Below are 23,937 nucleotides of genomic sequence, written 5' to 3' on the forward strand. Positions count from 1 at the left end.
CGTACAATGTACTACGGGGCTGACCGGTGCCGGTGGGCGGTGGACCTGTACCTGATGGTGTCCGGGCGGCGCGACGTTGACGATGCCGGCGGCCTGCTTGCGCTGCAGGTAGGTGATGAAGCCGGCGCTCAGGTTGGTGGACTGCTGCAGCACGTCCATGTGGTCGCGCCCGCACGGTAGCGCCAGTAGAATGCAATGCTCGTTTTCCATCTGTAATACATACTTTCGTCACATAAGGAAAATCTATACAATAAAATTAGGTCATCGTTGTAAACATTTTAGGGACGTAATTAAATGGCTGGCCTAAACAGTATATTTTTCTGGTAATAAAACTTTTTTTTTGTAGACAGTAAAATCAAACTTATGTTAAATTGAGATACTTAGTAAGAATTGGGTTGTCTGCATAGTTTTGCCTGCCTGCATCTATAGTTAAAGAATCCGCAGCAAGCTCGTCACTCCAAACAAACGTAGTTACGCTCTCATTTTAAAAAGCTAGATTGATCTGAAACTTGGTTATTCAAAAAATAAAGCGAATTAAATATTTAAGTTTTCATAAAAAAAAACACTTGATCTATTTCGTTTGTTTTATAAGCAGTCATTGTACCTATGTGCAAAGCTTCATTACAATCCATCACGTAGTTTCAAAATGAGAACGAAACTCCGTTTGGGAATGTGAAATTCGGGCGACCTTGCTACGGATGCGGACTCTTTAAATGTTGAGTATTGAGGTTAGTGACGCACCTTCATCTTGCGATGCACCTGGTCGAGCTGCGCGGGCTCGAGGCGCATGCGCTGCGCGATGCGCAGCGGCGGCGTAGAGCCGTCCGTGTGGCGCGGCAGCGTGTCGCCCGCCACGTCCATGCAGCCGCCCACGAAGTGCATCTGCACCGCCGCAGAGTCGTTCTTCAGCGCCAGCAAGCCCTGCCACATCACCGGGTAGCGCTGTCGGGAACAAATAACATGTCACTCGGGAGTAAGGAATAGAAGGGATCGTTCCACTAAATTCGCAGTATCTGAGATGTTGTAACTCTCTATGGTCTATAAAATCCATAGACTAGAAATCCTCTAGACGGAGTTTAGAGCAATTATTTCATGAAACCGATGCTGCCAAAAATACTGGGGTGCAGGGGACGAGGTGAGCGAGTCCCACGCCGTGATTGGTCCGTTCAAAGATCCGTGACGTCACACAAGACACTTTGACTCGAAAATGGAGTAAAACTACCGTATATTTGCGACAGAGGGGGTAGCGCGACTATGCTCAGTCTGGAGGATGTCTTGTCTGTGATAAAATCGGACGCCCTAAGCGATGTCGCTACTGTCACTTCAGTGTTTCGCAGACTCTCCTTGAAAAATAATGAACGAAGACTAGACCACCAGTAGAGGAATCAAAAAGAAAAGTTCCATTAGAAAAATATTCATGTCGGTATTTTTTTGACTACTTTGTTTTAAAACATAATTCATTAATTAAAAATTTGTCAACTACCCATACAAAGTGCTTCATAGAATTGGAAGTAATAATAGATTTTGCATGATATAATTTTTAAGAAACTATTTGGTTAACGTCATTTTATCCTTAGTTACCTCTCCATCCTTATATATGTCCGGGCTGACGATACATGAATCAACCGAACAATTCACTTTTAAACGATCCAGTCCCGCTCCTCCGCGGACTCTACCATAGATTACGCTTCAGAGGTATGAAAAGATGCATCGTGTAGTGTAGTATAGTGTAGAGTGTAGGTAGTGGGGTGTAGTGTAATGTAGTGTAGTGTAGCATGGTGTAGACATACCCTGAGCAGCATCTGCAGCGAGTCGGCCTCGCGCGGCACCTGGCTGGCGATGGGCGGGCCGGGCGGCGGCGGCAGCGCGCCCGCCCGCCGCGCCGCGCCGCCCCCGCCCCCGCCCCCGCCGTGCGCCGGCGGCGGCGAGCGCCCGCAGCCCACGGCGTACACTGCAACCAAACACACCCACATTGTAACACACCACCACACTCTCCCGATCGCGAATTTACAAAGCCTATACTGATAAGGTCCAGATGCAAACTGAACTGGATTAGCTTTTGTTTGGACAAAACTTGACCAAACCCTAATCCATTACAGTACAGAAATTTACTGAAATCGTATAGACTTTGTTGGCTAAATTAATATGGATATTGTTGCTACAAATGCTAGTTTGTTGCGATCTAAACTTGAATAATATTTTAGTAATGACTCCGATTGTATTGTATTAATTAACCGTTCGTGCTAATTACTTAAAAATGCCTAATTTTTTTTTTCATTTAAGAACTATATCAGGTGAGATTTCTTATTAGGACATGTTTAATGTGAAATCGTAATACAATTATAAGTCGACTGTATTTTATAATACATTGGTACATAACGAAGTAGATGATTTATTTAAGGACCAAGATTTACTACGGTGTTCTGCCTTTTCTCCGAAGTTTTATTGTACGAATTTCACTTGCCAGACAACTTTTCGCAGATGATTTACTTTGGCAACCAACATTCGCCAAATTTTCATCATGACAACGTTTTACATTATAGAATTATTGTTAAGTAGATTATTACTACATAGTACAACGTTTGGAGTACATTTCTTTGGTCAAATCATTCAACTTGCTAGATATTTATTAATACGATATCGTCTAGTCATTTGACGGAGTTCAAGATAGGTGCGACGACGAGCGAAGCGAGGAAGAGCGTGTTAGGTGAACTGCGACCAAACAGCGACCCGACTTTTTTTTTACATAGAACGACTTTTCTGGCAACAGTTCATTTTCCTGGGGGTTGCAATTCTAACCTAACCTAAGCCACTTTTCTGGCAACAGTTCATTTTCTTGAGGGCCGCAGTTCTAACTTAACCTAACCCACATTTTTGGTAACAGTTCGTTTTCTTGGGGGTCGCAGTTCTAACCTAACCTAACCCACTTTTCCAGCAACATTTCGTTTTCTTGGAGGTTGCAGATCAAACTAACCTAAACTACTTTTTTGGCAATTTACATGAATACTAGGTGAAAAGTAATTTAGTAAAAAAATTATTGTTGAAATCAATATTCAGTGAACTTTAGTGTCATACAAATAATACTCGATGAATAATATTGAACAATGACGGCGAGACTCCGCTCGACTAGGTATTGTGAGAGCATTAATGTTTAAATATATCGCGACAAAATCTAAACCATTTGAGTAAATGAGTATTATTAAAATTTAGATATCACATTCAAACGTGCCTGAACTTACTAAACTCGACTAGGTTTTGGCGTGAATAATATTTGAAAATATGTATGCAAAAAGCTAATCCATTTCAGTGACTACTTTTTACCGAAACGGTATAGATATTGTCAAGTAATATGCATAAACAAAAGCTCACCTATTAAAATCTGCGTCGTGACTGAAATAGTATAGCTTTTGTAAATTCGCCTCCCGATCCTGACCGCCTGTTACACATTCATTACTGTTAAGTGCGAGTTCGTACTTTTTGCTACTTGTAGCAAATGTAGGAACTCACGCTAATCACTAATCGATGCATTAACGAACCCTAAGGGCCAGTTGCATCGATCACGCTAGACGAGCTGATGAACGGCACTCGGTAAACTTCGAAACTCCTGATCCGAAATTTACATCATTTCGTACACGGTTTACAATGCAACTAAGGGTAATTTGGCAAGACTCCGAAAAACGGTCGATTATGTTAATTAAATATGAAAAACTACTTTGCAAAAACTTTTAAGTGATTCCAACAATTTATACGTAACGTAATACCACTTGTTTAACGTTTGTACTCAATTTTCCGTGCGATCTTAACTTATCTCCAAATATATTATAATGCGGTACAAATGCTTGAAACGATTCAAGCTCCAAAGAAATGAAAATTGGTGAAGATACAACAATACAAAACTACATTTGTTGTAAAAGGCGGGCGGAACAGTGCACAATAGACGTAAAATACTCACTGATATGTCGGTCGGCGGGCGACGGCGAGTGCGCGGGGCGCGGCACGCGCGCGGACGGCGGCCGGCGCAGCTCCAGCGGCGGCGTCGGCGCCTCCGACACGTCCGCCTCCAGCACCCTGCACACACACACACAGGTTTTACAGCGCGCCCGACTGCAACCCCACACCCCAATCTTTACCTAATCCTTATTCTTTAAAATAATCGTCATTACTTAGTTTAATCCTAATTCCCTAAATTTATCATTTCATTTCAATCTTCTAGTTCTATTGTATGTACCATATCATTTGTAACGAGTTTCATGTTCCAAAATACGAGCCTATAAAAATACACGAGTAATTCGAGTAAGCGTTACCTTGGATACTGAGAGGGCGTGGGCCGGGTGTCTTGTGCCTGCGCAACTCTGAAGTGTTGTTGGTACATCTGGTAATGCTGCGGGGAGAAGTGCGGATACATTCCGTCGCTCTGCAAATAACGAACCGTAACTTTAGAACCACACGTTATGCAGTACAAGTAAAGATAAAGATAAAGAAGAGGTCCTAGCTAAATTGGTTGTTCAATACTTACGCTATAGAATTTACAATTAAGCAAGAACCCTAAATGGCATAACAATCCCGTGTGGTGACAGTACATCGACTAACCACAAATACAATTAATAGTAATACCTACCCTAGTGACAAATAACGTCACCAACATATTTAATGATGCAGAACGAGCCAGTAAGTATGCTTTAATAAATCAATATTTAATACATATTTATTTTCCCGATATCAATTATAATTTCAATCTAAGGATTCAAACGAAAACAAGAACAAACATTTGAATTGAGAGCTAAAACAAGTTTAGTCAACATCCAACTTCGTAAAAGGTCTACATTAAACTCTACTACAAATCTACGTACTCTGTAGACTATATCTTTGGCACCTACTTTGTGAGTTCTACTTAAATACATGTCTGTGTTTAGTATACAGGGTGTCCCATAAGTTACACGTCACAGTGACACTGGAGGTAGACCAGGCCAAGAGGAACCAAACCAACTTAACATGACACCAGTAAAAGTGGCACGGTTTTTGAGTTATTGCCAAATTAAGGTTTTTCATGAATGTTGACCGTTTTTAACATTGTTAGTGCCAGTGTGCACTCGGAAAGGTCTCAATTTTGAATCTGCATAACATGCTCAATATTTTGACGTTATTTGCTCATTACTTTTCTAGTAATTTTTTTTTTTTGACAGGTGGGCAAAGTCGAAATTAATGATTTGCTGTGAATTTAATTCAAGATTAAACCAGTACTTTTTTGCATTTTACATTGTTTATCGATAAAATACCTATTCTGTTATCTTAATTAACTATTCATGATGCAGTACACATAAAAAAAACTAACTTCGAGACCTTTCCGAGTGCACACTGGCACTAACAATGTTAAAAACGGTCAAAATTCATGAAAAACCTTAATTTGGCAATAACTCGAAAACCGTGCCACTTTTACTGGGGTCATGTGAAGCATGGTGTAATAAAACATGGTCTTCTATTCCCAGAGTGACACGGGCCTACGTCACAATAACATTGCCACTTTATTTCAACATAACATGTTACATGGGTAAATGTACCTATGGTTAATAAGTTTCAATATTTCTGTATAATTTTATAATTTTCATTTATATGTATTTTATCTTAAATTTTACAATAACACGTCATTTTTAATTATTCGTTAGCAATATCTTCCGATTCACGAAAGAAATTTCAGACGTTCGGGTAATTCTATTTACATTACTGGCAACACAGGATAGCGCTGTCACATTTGACAATTCGGATCTAGATAACTTCATGCCCTGACCGTCATCCTTGTCGAACGCGTGTTAATTGTTATTTCCTTCTCGCTCAGTGTCAGCAGTCGCAGTGTTTTCCAAACTTTTCACGTCGTAAGCTTGGTTATTAATGTGTAACTGTGAATTAGTTTTTCATACGTTTGTCTTGTATAGATAAATAAAGTTTAATTTAATACATTAGATTTGTTTTATTTTACTATGTTTCTACATGAATAACTTAAAATTAATGCCGTTAATAATAATTTTCACCGTTGGTTAAAATTCTCCCACATTTTAAAGTTTGAGAACCTGTAAACAGCATGATGACGTAGGCCCGTGTCAGTTAGGTCATACGCGAATCTCGGAATAGAGTACCAGGCGGAGTATATTATTATACCATGATGTGAAGTTGGTTTGGGTCCTCTTGGCTTGGTCTACCTCCAGTGTCACTGTGACGTGTCACTTATGGGACACCCTGTATATACAGTCAAACGAATATAATATTATGTTTGTCAACAAGTGTAGGTGTAAAAGCGCATAAATTAGTTACATTAGGGTATACCGGGGTAACTGGAGAAGTATGTTGGTGAGCAGGCGGAGGACTTCTAACTAAATCGACGGACTATCCCGAGCAGCATGAACAAAATTACAGTTATAAGCCACCTAATTTATTATAATAGCTCTAAAGTGATCATCATAATCATAAGACAACATTCATAAAACTTATCCAGAAATATAATAAGGAATGGCATGCAACCAGGAATTCGCCGCTACCGTCCATACGAAACCAGAGGGCGAACAACTTCAATTCGTTCGTTTGCCTCTATCCCTCGAATATGCAAGAGCGATAGAGAGGTCGATAACGAAATTTCGATTGTTTAGATTCATTTGACATTTAATTTGATATTGAATCAGGTTAGTAGTGTAGTTTGTTTCTGGATGAGAGTTACAAATATAATGAAAAACAATAATTATCATGTATCATATAATAACTAATAAGGCGGGTTATTCATATGGGTAGGGCGAACTCACCAAAGCTATTTGTCCCTGAGGACTGATGGTCGGCACGCAGGTGATGGTGCCTCGGGAAGCGGCTCCTTCAAAAAATTAACAAATTGTTACAAATTTCCATGAAATGGTCGAGGTAAGAAACTTTAAAGTTCTGAGCAGATGTCTGTTTACTATTATAGAAAGAAGGTAAGCGATCTTCACATGTCTTTTTATTGAAATAAGCTTTTTAAAAATCAGTAACTATTATTTTTGAAAGCAGAAGAATATAAATAATCGTATTAGATTCATAATTGTTACACATTTGCCGTGACTTATTTTTAAAACGTGTTTTTCAATTAAAAGACACATCAAGATTGTTTACCTTTTTTTCTAATGCTAAAAAAAACGAACTGTATGTAATCGCTGATTAATCATATGTTTGTGATTGACAGATAGTTTTATATGCTATATATTATTTAACTTGCAAAGTTGTAACTATGTAATGGTAGAGAATGCCTTAACCCTTTACCAAGCTAAGGGATATATATTTCCCACATACGGCACTTCAAACATGTGTTCAATTTTCGATGAGTAAGACGGACATTGGATTGTCATTTTTGAAATGTCAGCCTGTTAAAGGGTTAAGGCAGCGGTCGGCAACAGGCGGCCCGCGAACCTCTCGCTTGCGGCCTCCAATTCTCCGTGGCTATTTTGTATGTAATATTAATATTGACAAACGACAATGTCTGATAAAGTCACAAAGTTACCAAAGTGCGGCCCGCGTTAACTTCGTTAAGTACTATGTGGCCCTTGGCTGCTAAAAGGTTGCAGACCGCTGCCTTAAGGCATTAAGTCCGCCATTTGTACCTTCATGTATTGAGCAATAAAGATTAAAATAAATAAGTATTCTTCAAAATCTGCAAACTATTTCTTAATTACTTTTTAGGTTGTGCATAGTTATGTAAGTCTGATGACAATGCAATATAGGCGTAAAGATGATCGGAACTCTGTAAAAAAAATTTACGCAACCCCATAAAGTTTGAGCTCGTTCGAATTATCTTGACCTTAAGTTGATAATGTGATAGTGCCGTGGCGTGGTTACCCCCAGAGGGAGGGAGGGTATTTATTAGACGATAATGAATGTGCTACCACTACGGTTACCAGTTTACCACTTACCGGGGTGGTGTAAAGGCGGCGCGGCCTGCGGCGGCTTGGCGGACAGGTGCGGCGCCGGCTGCGGCAGGTGCGCGCCGCGCGGCAGGCTCGCCACGTTTCCGTAGCGGGCCCGCAGCCCCGCGCCCTCGCCCTCGCCGGCCCTGCAATTTAGCGCATATGTTACACAAATTGCATCACTATTAATCTTTCAAAATGAACATGTTACCCCATTACCGGGTGTCCGGTTATGTTACGTTACGTGGATTATATGAGTAAATATGAAATGGTCACCTCATGAGTACAGGTGTGGCTCGGTCGGCCGGGCGGTGCGAGCCGGGCAGGCGGTGCGGCAGCGCGGGCGACTGCACGCGGTCGTCCGTGGCCTCGGTGGCGCCCACGGGCATCATCTGCGCGGCCGGCACGCCGGGCACGCCGGGCGCGCCGTCCGGCCGGCGGCCGAACGCGTCGCCCTCGCCCGTGGCGGCCGCCATCTCCGCTTCCTGGCGGACATCGCGCAGCGGCAGGACGTGCTTGTCCGTCACCGCGGGCGCCCTGTCCGCTTGGATCTCTATGCTCGATGCCGCGGTAGCAGTGGCGGCGGATTCGATGGCCAGCTTTTCCGATATCATCTTCTTCGGTGGCTTCATGATGGGGGTGGGCGCGGGATGAGAGTTCGGCTTGACCGCGGGCGAGTTGATGACGAGCGAGCCACTAGCCGCTGGAGTGTTGATGATGGGTGGGTTGCTTAGAGCTTTGCTAACTGTCGATGAGCCCTGGACAATGGAAGCGTTGTTGACCACCGGCAGGTGGTTCGGAACTGACGCGCTGGCGACGACAGGCTGACATGCGGCGGGCGCAATCGAGGTGGCCGGTGGGTTGTGAACCGGCAAGATAGCAGGTTTAGAGACCTCAGTCTCCGCTTCAGGCTTTGTCGTAGCCGAAGTTTCGGCTAGTTTCGGTATTTTGGGATCTTTCACGTTGTCCTCTTTCTTGGTCACCTTTTCATCACTGCTATCCATTGACGCATCAGAGAAAGAAAGACTTCTATCTCGAGATCGTTTCGTGCCTCGAGGAGATTTTCTGGTGTCAGCTGTGGTTGTTTTATCCTGCTGATTCGTCTTAGCACCAGTTTGCCTTGTCGCTCTCTTTTTATTAGGCTCTTTGGCAGCTTTTGTCGGTGTAGTTCCACCCTTTATGACGTCGTCTATCACGTCGTCGACTGTACTACGTTGAACGTCTTTCTCCTGTAACCGTCTAGATTTCCGTGTATTCGGAGACGGTGAAACAAAGTCTTCCTGTTTTTCATCTTTATTCGGGATCTTTTCGGTATTTTTCAACGCTTCTTTTTGTCCAATACTAAGAGTTGACGTAGCTATTGCATTTGAATGACCCAATGGACTTTTGATTGTTAATATTAGTCTTGGACGTGCTTCGGCTTTATTTGGTGATGTTGCAGATTCATCTCCAGAGTCTTCATGAAAGTCATATACATCTCCGGGCATATTATTACATATAGTGTTGAGTGCATTTTTGATTTTCTTGTCGACCTTCGTTCTACCTCTACCTCCTCGCTTGGCTGCCGCTCCTCCCCGAGTCGGCTTGGAGATCTGCCGAGTCTGCACTCTGTCCAAGTTCTTTTCGTATCGTTTGCCCCTGATATTACGGCCGCCTCTTTTACTGGGAGTAGTTTTTTCTGTATTTATTAAGCCATCTGTCATATCTGTAACTATTTCAGTGTCCATGGGTTTAACGGTTTCTATAATGGGCAGGGGCATAGACTCAATTGAAGAATTGGAAGTATTTGGACCAGTTTTTGATTGCATGTCTGTCTCAGATTTAACTTCATCTTTCTTTTCTTCAAATGGTTCGTTGCACAAAGAATCAACTTTCTTGATAACCGATTCAATATTCACGTCTTTGGCACTCCATGAATCATTCTCGTCAATACTTTTTATCTGGTTATCGATAGGTTCTTGCAAAAGGAGTGATGAAAGTTTATTTCCTTCTGGGGTTTTATTAGTATTAGGAAATGTAGACAAATTATCCGATGCTCTAAAGATGTCATTTATTGGATTGACTTTTTTGGTCATCTCACTTATGTCTTCACATGGTTCTTTCTTTATTTCATTTAAACTCTTATCGATGGGCGACTCCAGGATACCAATATTTGTCTGTTCTTTGTCAGTAATATCATTGAAGAGCTTTGTCTCTTTTTGGGAGCTCACAGACCCCTCAGAGGCAGTTGATTCAGGAGTAAGGACGTCAGGTCTTTGCATGTCCTTGATACAATCAATACTGTCACGTCTCTCACGAGTTTGAGTGAATAAAGTAACAGTTTTCCCTACATTAATTTCTAACTTCTTTTCTGGGTCATTAGTTACTTTAATCTCATTAGTGGTGTCTTTTAATAACTCCTCAAAATCAGTTTCGCATTTAGCATTGAGTTCTATAGGCGTGCTTGGTGGTTTAGCTGATATTATATCTTTTTGTTTCTCCTGCACATCGCTTGTGGTCATTACAGGTTTGCAATTTATTTCTTTATCGTTAAATTTTTCTACTTTGTCACGAGTCAAATGATTTTGCATTATCATTGAGGAATGAACATCGCTATTCATATCGCTTTTTATGTTTATTCGGGGAATACTAGGAGCATTACTTGTTTTTAGTAACAATGGCGTCATCACGACATTAGTAAGAGTGCTCGTCGTAATACCGGTATTGGCAGATTCTAATTTTGTAAGCACAGTCGGTGGTCGAATAGTGGCCATTGATAATACTGAAGCAGGTGGTTTGTTAGCGTCTATTTGAATAACATTTGTAATGGGTGCTGACGTTAACACTCTGGGCGTGTTGATCGTGTGAATTACGTTTGAGCCGAGCCCTCTACTTACAGTAGTTTCTTGAATTGTACACATCACTGACTTCGACGGATTCTGAATTATAGTCGCTGATGTATGATTTATTCCACTGACGTGTAAAACCGGAGTCGTTCCAAATGACACATGATTATGTTGGTCGATTTTCTGCGTTGAATTTTCTCGCTTTTCAGACATATGATTCACATTGGTGATAATTCCTTTGTTGTTGGAAATATTTAAAGGTGAATTCATAGTTGCACCATGCATATTTTGCATCGATATTAGACGATTTTGGGCCATTACTGTAGGATTAGTGCTCGGTGGTAAATTTGTAGGCGACAAAATAATTTTCGTATTGCTATGATCGAGTCCAGTTCTTTGATCGCCTTTTCCATCTTCTGCAATAATTTTATGTTGATGAAGCAACGTAGATGTGTTAACTCCAATTGCTTTATTATGGCCAACAATGTTGTTTACATTTATTTGTTTGGAAATTGGTGCTAATACTGGCGTGACAGGTAATCGGTTGAAATGTATTGGGGCTCCTTGAGTTTGTACTAACACAGAGTTAGGTCGATTAGGCGAGACCATTGTTCGAGCGCCATGTTGTATGTGCACTCCCTGAATGGGACTTAAAGGTGGTTGTTGCATTCGTACTACAGTGACTTGACCAGGAGATCTTTGCTGTATTGTATTAGGAGATGCCATCCCAACATTTAAGTTTTGGGGAGAAGTACTCAATATTGTCATATTAGCGAGTCGTGGCGATGTCATGCCATCGCGGCCTTGTGGACTCGCCTTCGGACTTTGCAGACGAGGATCATTTGATAGTCGAGGTGATATGACTATCCCTTGCGGCTTTTGATATAATATGTGAGGTTCTGGTATTTTTATTGTAGGTGGTTGCATATTTGTCTGAGGACGAATCACATGATTAATTACTTGATATGGAGCATTCATCCTGTTAGTAGAAATGATTGGTCTTGTGTTGTTGATTTGTAAATTCTGGCTATGTGGAGCTTTTATTTGCACTATGTTAGCTGTTATATGGCGAGGTTTGTTTTCATTTACATCTCTTCCCACGATTTTATTTGGCTGTATATTTAAAATATGTGGTTCAATCAGCTTATTATTTGTTAGTGTCCAAGATGTTATCACAGGAGTAGCCGTAGACGTCATTTGATGGGTAGGTTCTCTTTTTACTTGTGGGAATTTATTATCGGCTTCGCTTGCTTTGGCCTTAGTTTCGTTTGGTTCCGAAGCAGGCATAGTCTGTATTGGTTTAGAAATAATTACATTAGAAGTCGCAGAAGTTACACCAGTAGACACTGTTGCCTGAGCGGTTTTGGCATTTAGGGATTGATTAGTCGCAATTATATTCACTGGTAACCTCTCGATAGCGTCTTGTGCAGTTTCCTCGGTCTCCTCCGTGTCAGTGTCGATTAAAAGGTCGTTAAGATCATTGTCAGAAACAGGTGTATCAGGTTTCTCCATTTCGCTGGCATTTAAGTTTTGGACAGCTTGTCTCATTTCTTCTGCATCTTCTTCGGGTATATTTTCACTTTCCATATTAGAACTTTCAATTTCAATTTGATGTGTAGAGTTATTTTCGTTTTCTTCATAAGTAAACGAATTTTCTTTTTCTCCAAAGCTCTCCCCTAATAGTGCTGCAACAGCATCAGCAGTTTCTTCTTGAGAAATAATAGCCCTGGGTTTCTCTGTAACTTTCTCTTCAACAGGACAAGCAAGCACATCCGTCTTGTCGTTGTTCTTATCAGGTTCTTTTTCTAAATTGGATATACTTCGCACAGCATCTTCACTGACGTCACTTTCTATGGGTGTAAAGGAAGGACTTACGTTATCGGATTTATTTGTATGTTTAACGGGTTCTGGGTCTTCAGGTAAGGGTATTTCGCCAATATCTTGAACTATTGGCTCAATAGACGCTGGCATTGGAATTTTATCAATTTCTATGGTGGGGAAATCATTAGACATCAGTTTCATTTCATCGCAAGTAGAACTACTGCTCTTCGTATTAGCATTATCATCTGGTTGAATTACAATTACTGGGCTGTCTGACAACCTCGGCAAACTATGTGTTTCAGACAGAACACAGTCATCAGATTTGTTGGTAGCTGATGTTGATTCTGGGTCACTTGGCATAGGAATCTCAGATAACGTTTTCGGTGATAATGTTATCGTTGAATTAACGCACATAATTTGATCTGACTTGTCAATTTTGTTATGATTGTGAAACAGATGATGTTCTTTTCTAATTTGACGTTCTTCTTTGCTTCTCTTCTTTTTCTTTTTCTTTTCTCTACAATCTCGTTTCATATTATCAGTACCTTCACTAATGCCCGTTTCGATTACTAAGTCTTCATCCATGTAGTTTACGTCATTTCGTTCATTCTTAGATACGCTTTCCAAGGGCGACGCTGCTCGGATGCAAGTATCTTCATCATTTACTGCATCTGCAAATAGCCTCGCTTCAATAGCTTTACTGACAGCATCCACATCCAAACTGTTCTCATCTTCTTTCGAAAAATATCGTTTTTCCTTTCGTTTTTTGTCTCGCTTGCGTTTTAATTCATCCTTTTCTCTTTGTCTTGTCTCATCAGATGTTAGCTTGTTCATATTGTCGTTGGACACGGACATGGTGCTGTCATAGTCATGTAGTAAAGAGTTCTGTTTATGTATATTTCCTTTCGACTCTTTATCCGATTCATCAGACAATGGACCAAAAATATCTTCCATTTTGCCTTCTTTCTTAGTATTATTTGATGCGCTATCCGATATTATTTCAGAGAAGTTGTTGAGCAAAGTTTTATTCCTTCTAGGTTTATTTTTGTCGTCGCGACTTTCATCACCTTCCATGCTGTCGCGAATTTTATCCTTCCTTTTCTCCTTTTTATTGCTGTGACGTCGAACTTTATCCGAATGTCTGTGTTTAGAACTACCGTCATTATTTTCACCTTTTGTTTCATCGTCGGAAAAAGAGAATTTGTGTTTCTTTTGACGTTTTTTATGTTTTTTACGGACTTCTCCAGAATGCCTGTGCAATGCCATCGACTCGCTTTCCGAAGAGAGATCATTACAATTTGGAGCAAAAAACGGTTTATACTCGTTTTCAGTCCCTAAACTAGATTTCAATTTGCTGTCGTCACTATCACTCTTGCCAAATAGTTGAACTAATGAGGTTTTCTTTATTTTATCATAGCTCGATTCGACTACAGTTATACTATCGTCTTTCCTACTATTAAGTAACTCTGAGTCAGATAGACGCTCTTTTTTAACTTCGTTGTGGAAATTTGGACTTTTACTAACACTTCTCCTTTTAGACATTTCGTCATCTGATGTGTCTGACATAATACGTGATCTCGAGTTTTTACGGGACAGTTTGTTTTGTGTGTCTTCTTCAGTACTAGGCATATTTAAAAATTCACTAACTTGTTTACGATCATAATCAAAAGATCGCGATTTCTCGCGCTTCTTACTTTGAAAAGCGACCTGTTCTTCTTCAGAGGAACTGTCCATAGAAAGTTTTTGCTGTCTTCTCCTTCCACCATCATGTTCAGAGTCACTGTCTTCATCCCAACTTGATCTCTTCTTTTCCTCTCGTTTAGCGCGACTTTGCTTTAATTGGCTAAACTTGGCTTTGATCTTTTCTTGTCGCTTTTCTTCTTCTTGTTTTTGCATATTTTTGCACGAGCGGGCTTTGACTTTGTCGTACATCGATATGTAGGTCGGTCCTTCGTCAACAATGTCAAAAATTGAATGTTTCTTGGGTTCATCAGAATCCGAAGTATCTGTGCTCTGTGTTAGTTTACGATTTTTCCGCTTTTGATTATCAGTTTTGTCGTCTCTGCTTTTACGATCAGTAGACATTCGTTTTTCACGAGCAGCTTCTTTTTTCTTTTCGTCATGCTTTTGCTTTTTGTCATCTTTGTTTTTATCCCCAAGTTGTAATCCATCTTGTTGTTTCATCATTTCGAGTTCCTGAATTTGTTGTAATTGTTGTATGCGTTTCTTTTCTTTCATTTCTTTTCGAAGAGCTTTTTGTCTCTCATCTTCTTCACTTGATCTAAGTTCTAATGTAGCAAGAAAATCCAGGTCATTGTGTAAACCTTCAGGTTGAGTATCGGAGTTGTTATTGAGTTTTTCTTCACTATCTCCTTTCGGACTCTTTCGTTGTGGTTTTGGTTTATCTTGTTGTTTTTGATCTTTTATGTCACTGTTTTCTTTCCATTCTTCATCAGGCGGTTTTACTTGAGTTTTCTTGTCATCCTTTGTTTTACTTTCAATAATTTTGGCGAAATAGCCTTTGTTAAATTTAGTCGTTTTATGTCGATCCGCACTTCGTGACGAATCCTTAGAATCCCTTCGTTCGGGACCTTTATTCTCGTTTTTACTTTTTTTATTATCTTCGTTAAGAAAATCAAATGTATCTTGTGATGACATACGACGTTTATGTCCAAGTTGAGAGGGTAAACTAGAACAGGAATTCAGACGTTCTTTTCGTTTTGCATCAAAACCAGGTGAATCGAGAGAATAATGTCGCTGTTTTTCAGTTATTTCTGGCTTGCTCTTAAACGTGGATTCCAAGGAATTTTCAGTTTTTACAGATTGCTCTAAGATGGTAATTTTTTCTTCCTTTATATCAGTAGCTTTTAGTTTAACAGTTGGATTGAGTTTTAAAGGATCAATAAACTTTAGTGTCATCTCTTTGTCAGACTTATGTTTTGATGTCAAATCATTATGAAGTTTTGATTTGGTTTTTGTTTCATCTTTACTATCATTGCAATCAGACTCTTTTAGTTTCGTTGACTCTTGTGAAGCTCTTGACGTTGACGAGTCAGTTGAATCCTTGCGACATAAATCTCGGGAAGACTCATCCCTGGACGACTTCCGCATTTTAGTGTCAGTTTCTTTTTTAATGTCTCGTTTTAAATCACCGTCTTTCTTGGGTCTATCGTATTTACTCTTGTCGTCTTTTTTTGATTTAGCAAAAACATCTATCTCGACGCACTCTTTTTTCCTGTCCTTTTCATGTTTATCTTTTTTATGATGGTCATGCCGAGAGGATTTTTCTTCATGATGTTTATTTTTTTCCGATTCTTTATCATTTTTCTCTCTGGGCGGTTTTTCTCCGTCTTTCTCTGCTTTCACTTTATCAGCGTGTTGTTTATCGATGCAACTGTCATCTTTTGGTTTTTTATCCTTATCATGTTTCTCCAATCCTCTCTCATTTCTATTATTCTTTATTTTATCTCTGCCGTGTTCGTATTTTTCTTTTTCTGGCCGATCTTTATGACGTGTTTTGTCACGTTCAGTTTTCACGCGATCTTCAATAGATTTTTCAATATCTGCGACTTTATTTACTTCAGAAAAAAACGAATTAACGCCGTATTTTTCCTTTTCTAAGCATTTGTCAAATTCAATATTTTCTTTTTCAAATTTTTTGTTATTCTGCATAGCTTCAAAGATGATGTTTTGATTATATCTTTCTTTTCCATTCTTTTCAGTTGCTTTGATCAGTTCTTGACTTAGATCTGAGAAGTCCTTTGCGGGTTTAATAGAATGATTTAAATTGTTTAAATGGTTACTTTGTGGAACTTCAACTTCTATAACTTCTTTTTTAATATGATTCGATATTGGAGTTTCCTTTTTAACTTCAATCTCTGTCTTAAGTGGGAAAAGTATATCAGCAACTTTACTTTCGTTTTCTAAACTTGTTCGAATTTCTTTTTCTATCGTTGATTCCGTCTTTATTTTAAATTCCAATTTCTCTGTGATTATATCAGCTAGCTTTGGTTTCTTGTCAGATAGATCATCTAATGAAACACTATTTTTATCTGATGTGTGCGATGAATTAGGAACCTCGCCAAGATTGGAACTATCAGATCGCTTGACCTTGATATCATCAACATGATCGAGTTTCCTGTTGATCAACGGTTTGTCCCCGCTCGTTTCCGAGTTTTCAGTTATTTGTGTATCAGATATTACACTCATTTCAGTTTTACTTTCATAGTCGTGTACCATTTTTTCTAAGCCTTCTTTGACATCCTGATCTAGATCAACGGATAGTTTTCTTTCTATTTCCCTCGTAGAGAAGAGGAAATCTCGTTTTCTTCTGTCTACATCTTTCCAGGATTCTCCGTCGAGATCGGTTCGGTCCGGATCCGCCTTCGGCGAAGGTTTCCTGTCGTTTGCATCAGATTGTAGCTTATCCGTGGAGGGGGTCCTGAGTCGGATCCTCGACTCGAGCTTGTAATCACTCTCGTTGAACTTTCCTAATCTTTCCGGCTGATATGTCCTCTCGGGCCTGTTCAGCCGGGGGTCCGCGGGGCGGTCGGACGCGTCCGAGTCGGGCTCGGGCGCCGCCGCCGGGCCGGGGGTGGGCGGAGTGGTGGGCGGCGGCGGCGGGTGCACCGGGAACGGATAGCGCAGCGCGCGCGGCACCACCGGCGGCGCTCGCGCTCGCGGGCTGGAGGTCGGGCTGGGCACGCGCACCGCGCCCTCGAGCCTCTCGGAGTCCTCGTCGAACACGGAGCGCTTGGCGAGCAGCGAGCGCACCACGTCCGACGGCTTCACCTCGTTGATGTCGACGTCGAGCAGGCGGTGTCGCAGCCGCGAGCGGTCGGGCGCGTCGGCCCCCGCGCGACAGCCGCTCCACTTCTCGTACTTCTCGTCGAGGCTGCGGATGCGCTCCTCGAGCGAGGGCTCGGTCGGCGCCTCGCCGCCGCTGGAGGAGGAGGCGGAGGGCGGGCGCGGCGGCGAGGCGGGCTGCGGCGCGGGCTGGGGCGAGGGCCGGGGCTGCGGCGCGGCGGAGCGCAGCAGCTGCGCGGCGAACTTGGGCAGCGGCAGCGACATGGGCAGCGGCGGGCGCTCGCGCGGCGGCCGGCGCGGCTCGGCCGGCGCGGCGTCGGGCTCGTCGCGCAGCGGGGTGCCGGCGCGGGAGCCCAGCGACGACGAGCCGTCGCGCCGCCGCCGGTGCCGCCGCCGCGCGCCGTGCCGCTCCGTGCCCGCCGGAGGGACCCCGACCCCGCTGCGAGACCCCGATCGCGACCGCCGTGTCGTTCCGCTCGCGCTTCGATGCCGTTCCTAGAATTGAGAGGCGATTAATATGGTTGTCGAGGGTATAAAATGATCACTTTAGACAAATAAACCGTACAAAAAAAGAACGCCTCGGGGGACGATTGAAATGTTGAACGATTTACCTTAGAATGTTTTCGATCCTCTGGGCTCGAGTCCCGACGGTGTTTCCGCGCTCGATGCGGCGAGACGACTACCGATTGTAGTCTGTCTTCGTAAGGTGCATCTTCCGTCTGAGGACTGGAACCGACTTCATCATATACCCTGCAACGACACAAGACATATGTCAATCGATGTAATATGAAGTTCGATTAGTCATTGTGGTAGAAGAAAAATGGCATTCTTCCGGTGAATGCAGATTCGCGTCAACAACACAGGCTGATATTCCACCTGTCCAATATCTTGGTCCAATGTGCATTGCGTCTCACTCTCTCACTAAGCAAATTCACATTGGACATTGACAAGAAATGGGATAAGTGGAATACCACCCTAAGCAGCAAAAGCAGCGGGCAGTCACTGCGTATAACCAAATTTATACTGTTCGGAATCGGGTCGATACTACGCTTTAATTGGCGTCGTCTAGATAAGAAAGGGACAATGAGATATGAACTGATATAGTAGTCAATATGAATAGCTAACCTGTATCGTCGATCCGTCGCGTACTCCGACGAATCATAGTGCTCCAGCGTGGAATAGCGCGGCGTCCGCGACGAGCCGCGCCCGTAGCTCGACGCCCGCGATCGCGAGCCACAGCTCTCGTATCTGTGGTAAACGTGGGTCATTAACATGCATACTGGAAATAAAATAGTCACGAGCCTTTAACCTTCTATACAGAATAGATTATGGAATGGATTGACGGCTAGTCATAGTTTAAATTTATTATAAAGGTTATACACAGCCTACATTTCTCAAGATACCAACAATTTTCGCCCAAAACAATAAACCAAGTTATTCAGAAGATAAAATTGGAGTTTGATAAAATGGTAGATGACAACTGTGATTTTTTTGTTTGAACATTGAATTTATTCCAAATTTTACTCCGCAAACCTACATTATATGCCAAGTTTACACGTTTAAGTACGTTTTTCGTGGTGGTATAAGTTCAATGGTGCGAGGTACTAATAGAAACCAACCGTAGCGGATCGTGACGTGTCGACGTGTATCGCGTGGCTACATCGCCACTCAGTCTCTCGGTGCCAGACAGCGCCGCTGAACCGCCATGTTTCTCTAACTGCTCGTAAAACGCATCCTGATAAAGAAAATACAAAATTAGCCTTAACAAGTAGATTGTAATGACTGAATAACAGATTCAGATAAAAATGTGCCTCAAAAATATATGTTCATACGCCGGCCAGATAAGAAACGGATATAATGTGTAGATGTAGACTAAGAAAAAATCGTGCCACCTACTTTAACGATTAAAATAGATGGCGCCATTGTGAATTGCAGTCCAACGTCAACTTTTAACCACCAAGAGTTACCGCATAATGTATGTACGAAGCGCTATCTTCGATCTATTCTGTACGTAAGTCTGACCTGGCACTCTCGGGACGCGTAGTCGACGCAAAGACGCGGGTGGTCAGGCTCGGCAGCGGAGGCCTGCGCGGCGACGCGGCGCAGCTCGCGCACGGCGGCGCCGGCGGCCGCGGCCTGCTCGAAGTGCACCAGCGCCGCGCCCGCCGCGCGGTCCACGCACACCGACGTCGCCGCGCCGCACCGCGACACCGCGCCTAGCACCTGGGGGAGCAACCGAGCGTCACAACACCGCTCTAATCTAACATTCTAACGTCGCAAGAGTGCGTGTGCGTAACGGCGGTGGCTCTCCGAGAACCTTTGCTTTGGATTCGGTTAACGTTTGGGCTTTGGATGACGTTATAGAATCGAGAGAAGTTTTTACCGAACATTTTAATATAAATTGGCTGTGTGCATTTTTGTTTGTGGATACATCGTATACCTTTAAACGAGTAATTCTTGTATATTTATTTATATCTATATATATTTATATATTTCGGGGATCTCGGAAACGGCTCTAACGATTTCGATAAAATTTGCTATATGGGTGTTTTCGGGGGCGAAAAATCGATCTAACTAGGTCTTATCTCTGGCAAAACGCGCATTTATGAGTTTTTATATGTTTTCCGAGCTCTCCCAGATATTCTTTTTAGATGGTAATAAACAATACAGGTATAACTTCCCGTCCGCTAAAACAGTACAATAATGGTTTGAATTTTTTCAATTTGAATTTGACCATAAAGAAGAACATCCCGTACTATTTTTGCTACAATAAGGTGAACATTTCCGAGCATATTGCAGAAAAAAAAAATTTTCAATCAGAGCGTACCTAAGTAACCAATGATTGGTTTTCGTTTAACTAACCAACTATTTAAGTCTAGGTAAACCAGATCCGGCATAATAGGTTTTAACCTTGAAATCACCTCACAATCGAGGGACAAATAGTCCGGCCTTGTAATCAAAATTCAATAAACCCCGTTGCCGTATAATGTAACAAAGCTCAGGTGTATGGGACCACTCAAACGGAACATGAATTATTGATTACCGCCTCTAGAATGGAATCTATTTAAATGAACATCACGCGATTGTTACGTCGTAAAAGGAGTAAAGGAAAATGGCAACAGTTAAGAGGATAGCGGATGACCGCTTTTTCATGCAAACGTAGTGCCCATTTGGCGCTCCTGACGCAATAATAAAAACATCGAAAAAAAGTCTAACGAAGCTATGGTTAACACTCATCAATTTGTGTAAAAACATTTCCCCTTAACCTAAATAACTAGAGAGAAAAACTCTTACAATTTAATATGTTTTTTTTTCTAATAGTATAGTCTATTATAGTATAGTACAGTTAATAGAATTAAAACGGGGTGTTAATATGTTTGTATTTTTATTATACAGTATTGTATAAAAATGAAAAAGGTGATCATCTTTTATTTGTATGATAATTATTATAATAACTAAATAAATTAAATATATAAATTATATATTATATTTAATATTATTATAATATTTATTTATTAAGTACTTATACAGTTAAACTAATTTATTTATATAACAAATGTAAAAAGTAATATTATAGAAATTTACAGACTAGGTAAGGGTCGATAGGTGCCCGGGTAAATGTGCCTAGCACGCTGTTGGCGTTGCCTCTTTGAACAACCAGCGAAATATGCTGGACTAAATATGCGCCGGACCTGACTCTTTTCTCTTTAAGAGGCCTACACAATGCTAATGAGTAGGTAGTATGTGTAATTGTGTAACGCACCTGTTTCTCCGTGTGCTCGGTGAGCCCGTCGACCCACACGCACGTGGTGGCGACGGGCTTGCCGAAGCCCAGCTTGACCCGCGAGCCGCCCACGTACTCGCCGTCCATGGCACGGATGGCCTCCACCACGCTCGATATTGACGCGTACTGACAGAACGCGTAGCCCGCGCCTCCGCCGCTCCCTTTCTTGATATCGATTTCTATTATTCGTCCGAAGTGTTTGAATTTGTCTCTCAATTGTTGTTGCGTTACATCTTTTTCTAAATTACCAATAAATAACGTCCTAGTCGCCTGAAACAAGTAATAGAACTTTTTAACAAACATGCTAATATTTGTATTGTATTAAATCAACAAGAATTAAATTAAAATTACTTATCGTGATTGAATCAAGCCAAATCAACCTGTTCAATTCAATTCTTTAGTCAATAGGAGGAGCGAAATGTATCCAACATTATAAAGTTATTCGTCCAGGCCATTCGTCTGCTCGTTTGCCTCCTATATCATAAAAATAAAGATGAGAGGGTACTTTCACGCGAGCGCGACGCATTTGGATACTTACAATTTCATTAAGATACCACAGGTCCTACTAATTAAAAGGTGTATTGAACCCAGTTTATACTACAGTTTGTCAAAAGGTTAAAAAATACTGACCTTCGGATGGTATTCATCAATATCAGTCTCGTAAGGTTTGGCCGAATCCGCATCTTCATCGCAACTTTGGTGAGGTGCCACTGAGATCTTACACCCAAAAAAAAGCTTATCTTGAGACACTTCGAGTGCCTTCTCTACGTCGGACGGTTTCTTAAAACGGACCACTGCGTATCGGTCGGCGTTCTGACCGACCACCTTCACCCACACCACCTTCCCGTGTTTCTTGTACTCGTGGTAGAGACCATCTTTAAGGGAACTATCCGTCGACCTTGTCGGAAGATTTCGGACACAAATGGCCAGAGGTCTCCCGCTTGCAGTCGACGCCCACTGAAGAAAAAGAAAACAACGAAAATTAATAATCAATTCCAGAAAAAGTATAAGCAACTTCCGTAATTGCGCAGGTCGTCGCGTCAGGAGGTCGCGTTCGTGGGACTTAATAAATATATTATGTTATTTTACCAGTAAAAATACTATATTATACTATTTTGTTACTGGAAGCGTATTTTTACTACATCAGAAGGAGGGTAATGTTTTTCGAGCGTGGGTATATATACATACATATATCCATTTATTTGGCACGTCTACAGCCCAAACGGCTGGACGGTTTTTGACATATGAGGTGTGGTTGAATTCGTCAAAATTGTAGTAGTGACATAGGCTAGGTAGGTATATAAATTTTGAAAATGGCGCCGGCAAATGAAAAAAGGGAGGATTGTTTTTTTTTTCTTACTATAGCAATATTATATGGGTAGCAAATGAAAGCTAGTGAAAAGACTATTTCAAAAATATATGTAAACAGTCGGTGTTTTTGTTTGTTTTAAGAATAGTTGCAGTTTAATGTAACAGAAAATTATACTGTTTTTCAATAGACGGACATTATATAGAGGATATTCAGAGTCATTGGGTATAAAATTTGGAATAATCCATTCAGTCATTTTCAATTTACATAGAGCAGTTCAATTCAAAGGTTGTGAAATTTTTGAACGTTTTCTAATAATTTGTTGGACCAAGAAGTAAAAATGTAACGTATGTCATATATGTGTAATCTACTCACAAAGTCCTTTCATTTGGTACCCCACATGGTATGTTTAAAAAAAATGTACTGCCGACTTTATGACGTCACAGCAACTACCCCTACCACTTTCGCGTTTGTCATCTCATATATTTGTGTTCAGGACATCATACTAAATGCATTGATACCAAATATACCCATATCCGAGACGACATGAGCGAAAATCGATTTCTAGAAGACTTTTCGAGAAAAGGCCAAGCCTCTAAAACGGTGTGTACATATTACAACGCGCACGTGCACGTCTACGCACAGTATCCACCTGGTGTGCATGTCGTAGTCAGATCGTATAATCCGCCGTATTACATTACGGCTAGCCGTTATCAAAAACAGGGGCGTTTTGAAATGCGGCGGTTCGACGATTAGCCGGATTGTCATTGCGATACGTTCTTCAATTAGGCGGCCAACGTTTAGCCGCATCGTACTACTATTTTAGATTGTAGAGTGACCAGTTCTTTCGGTCGCCCACGTAACCGGAGTTTGACAATGTTTGCAATTTAATTTATTTTTACCATGATCCCACCGCACTACATGTGTTTCTTTTCCAAAACATTTCCTTCACAACTTAAATAGACGGAGCCCCGCAAGCGGGGCTCCTATTTCTGGGCGGTTTGCCCTTCGGGCATCTGAAGCTACCTAACGAACCTAACCTGCCTACGCTTTTTTCCCCAAAGTGTAATGTTTTCACGGACGTCTCACTAAATCAATAGGTAGGTAGGTTAGGTTCGTTAGGTAGCTTCAGATGCCCGAAGGGCAAACCGCTCAGAAATAGGAGCCCGTCTAGTTAAGTTGCGAAAGAAATGTTTTTTGAAAAGAAACAGTCCGACGAACTCCATTTTTGATGGACACCCCAGCGTTTGTCAGGCAGCGCCACGGGTGTTAAAAATGGGAACTAAAAACTGTCAAAGCGGCGGCTAATGACTCGCTGTATTACATTACGGCTAGCCGTGTTGAAGAACGTATGGCGCCGAATACATTCCGGCGGATTCTCATTCAGCCGCATTCAATCCGGCTAATCGTTAAACCGCCGCATTTCAAAACGCCCCTGTTTTTGAAAACGGCTAGCCGTAATGTAATACGGCGGAT

The 23,937-nt window shown here is 41.7% G+C and overlaps 1 protein-coding gene across 6 annotated transcripts in view; it reads right to left on the minus strand.

Annotated features, from left to right (window-relative positions):
- LOC134797623 (protein split ends) overlaps positions 1 to 23,937 on the minus strand; it is a 125,019-nt gene that overhangs the window by 3,642 nt on the left and 97,440 nt on the right. For 2 of the 6 annotated variants that reach the window (XM_063769941.1, XM_063769939.1), the window contains exons 5-19: positions 21,783 to 22,109; positions 21,132 to 21,422; positions 19,391 to 19,591; positions 18,988 to 19,103; positions 18,494 to 18,616; positions 17,980 to 18,118; positions 8,193 to 17,863; positions 7,923 to 8,062; positions 6,789 to 6,853; positions 6,307 to 6,378; positions 4,305 to 4,414; positions 3,953 to 4,068; positions 1,791 to 1,951; positions 742 to 942; positions 52 to 210 (exon numbers count right to left, since the gene is read on the minus strand). In XM_063769941.1, coding sequence (XP_063626011.1) covers positions 52 to 210; positions 742 to 942; positions 1,791 to 1,951; positions 3,953 to 4,068; positions 4,305 to 4,414; positions 6,307 to 6,378; positions 6,789 to 6,853; positions 7,923 to 8,062; positions 8,193 to 17,863; positions 17,980 to 18,118; positions 18,494 to 18,616; positions 18,988 to 19,103; positions 19,391 to 19,591; positions 21,132 to 21,422; positions 21,783 to 22,109 — 11,892 coding nt within the window. The remainder of the gene's footprint in view (positions 1 to 51; positions 211 to 741; positions 943 to 1,790; positions 1,952 to 3,952; positions 4,069 to 4,304; positions 4,415 to 6,306; positions 6,379 to 6,788; positions 6,854 to 7,922; positions 8,063 to 8,192; positions 17,864 to 17,979; positions 18,119 to 18,493; positions 18,617 to 18,987; positions 19,104 to 19,390; positions 19,592 to 21,131; positions 21,423 to 21,782; positions 22,110 to 23,937) is intronic. The other 4 variants (XM_063769944.1, XM_063769942.1, XM_063769940.1 and 1 more) reach the window with 3 other exon arrangements.

This window comes from Cydia splendana, chromosome 15 (assembly GCF_910591565.1).
Source record: "Cydia splendana chromosome 15, ilCydSple1.2, whole genome shotgun sequence".
Classification (NCBI taxonomy): domain Eukaryota; kingdom Metazoa; phylum Arthropoda; class Insecta; order Lepidoptera; family Tortricidae; genus Cydia; species Cydia splendana.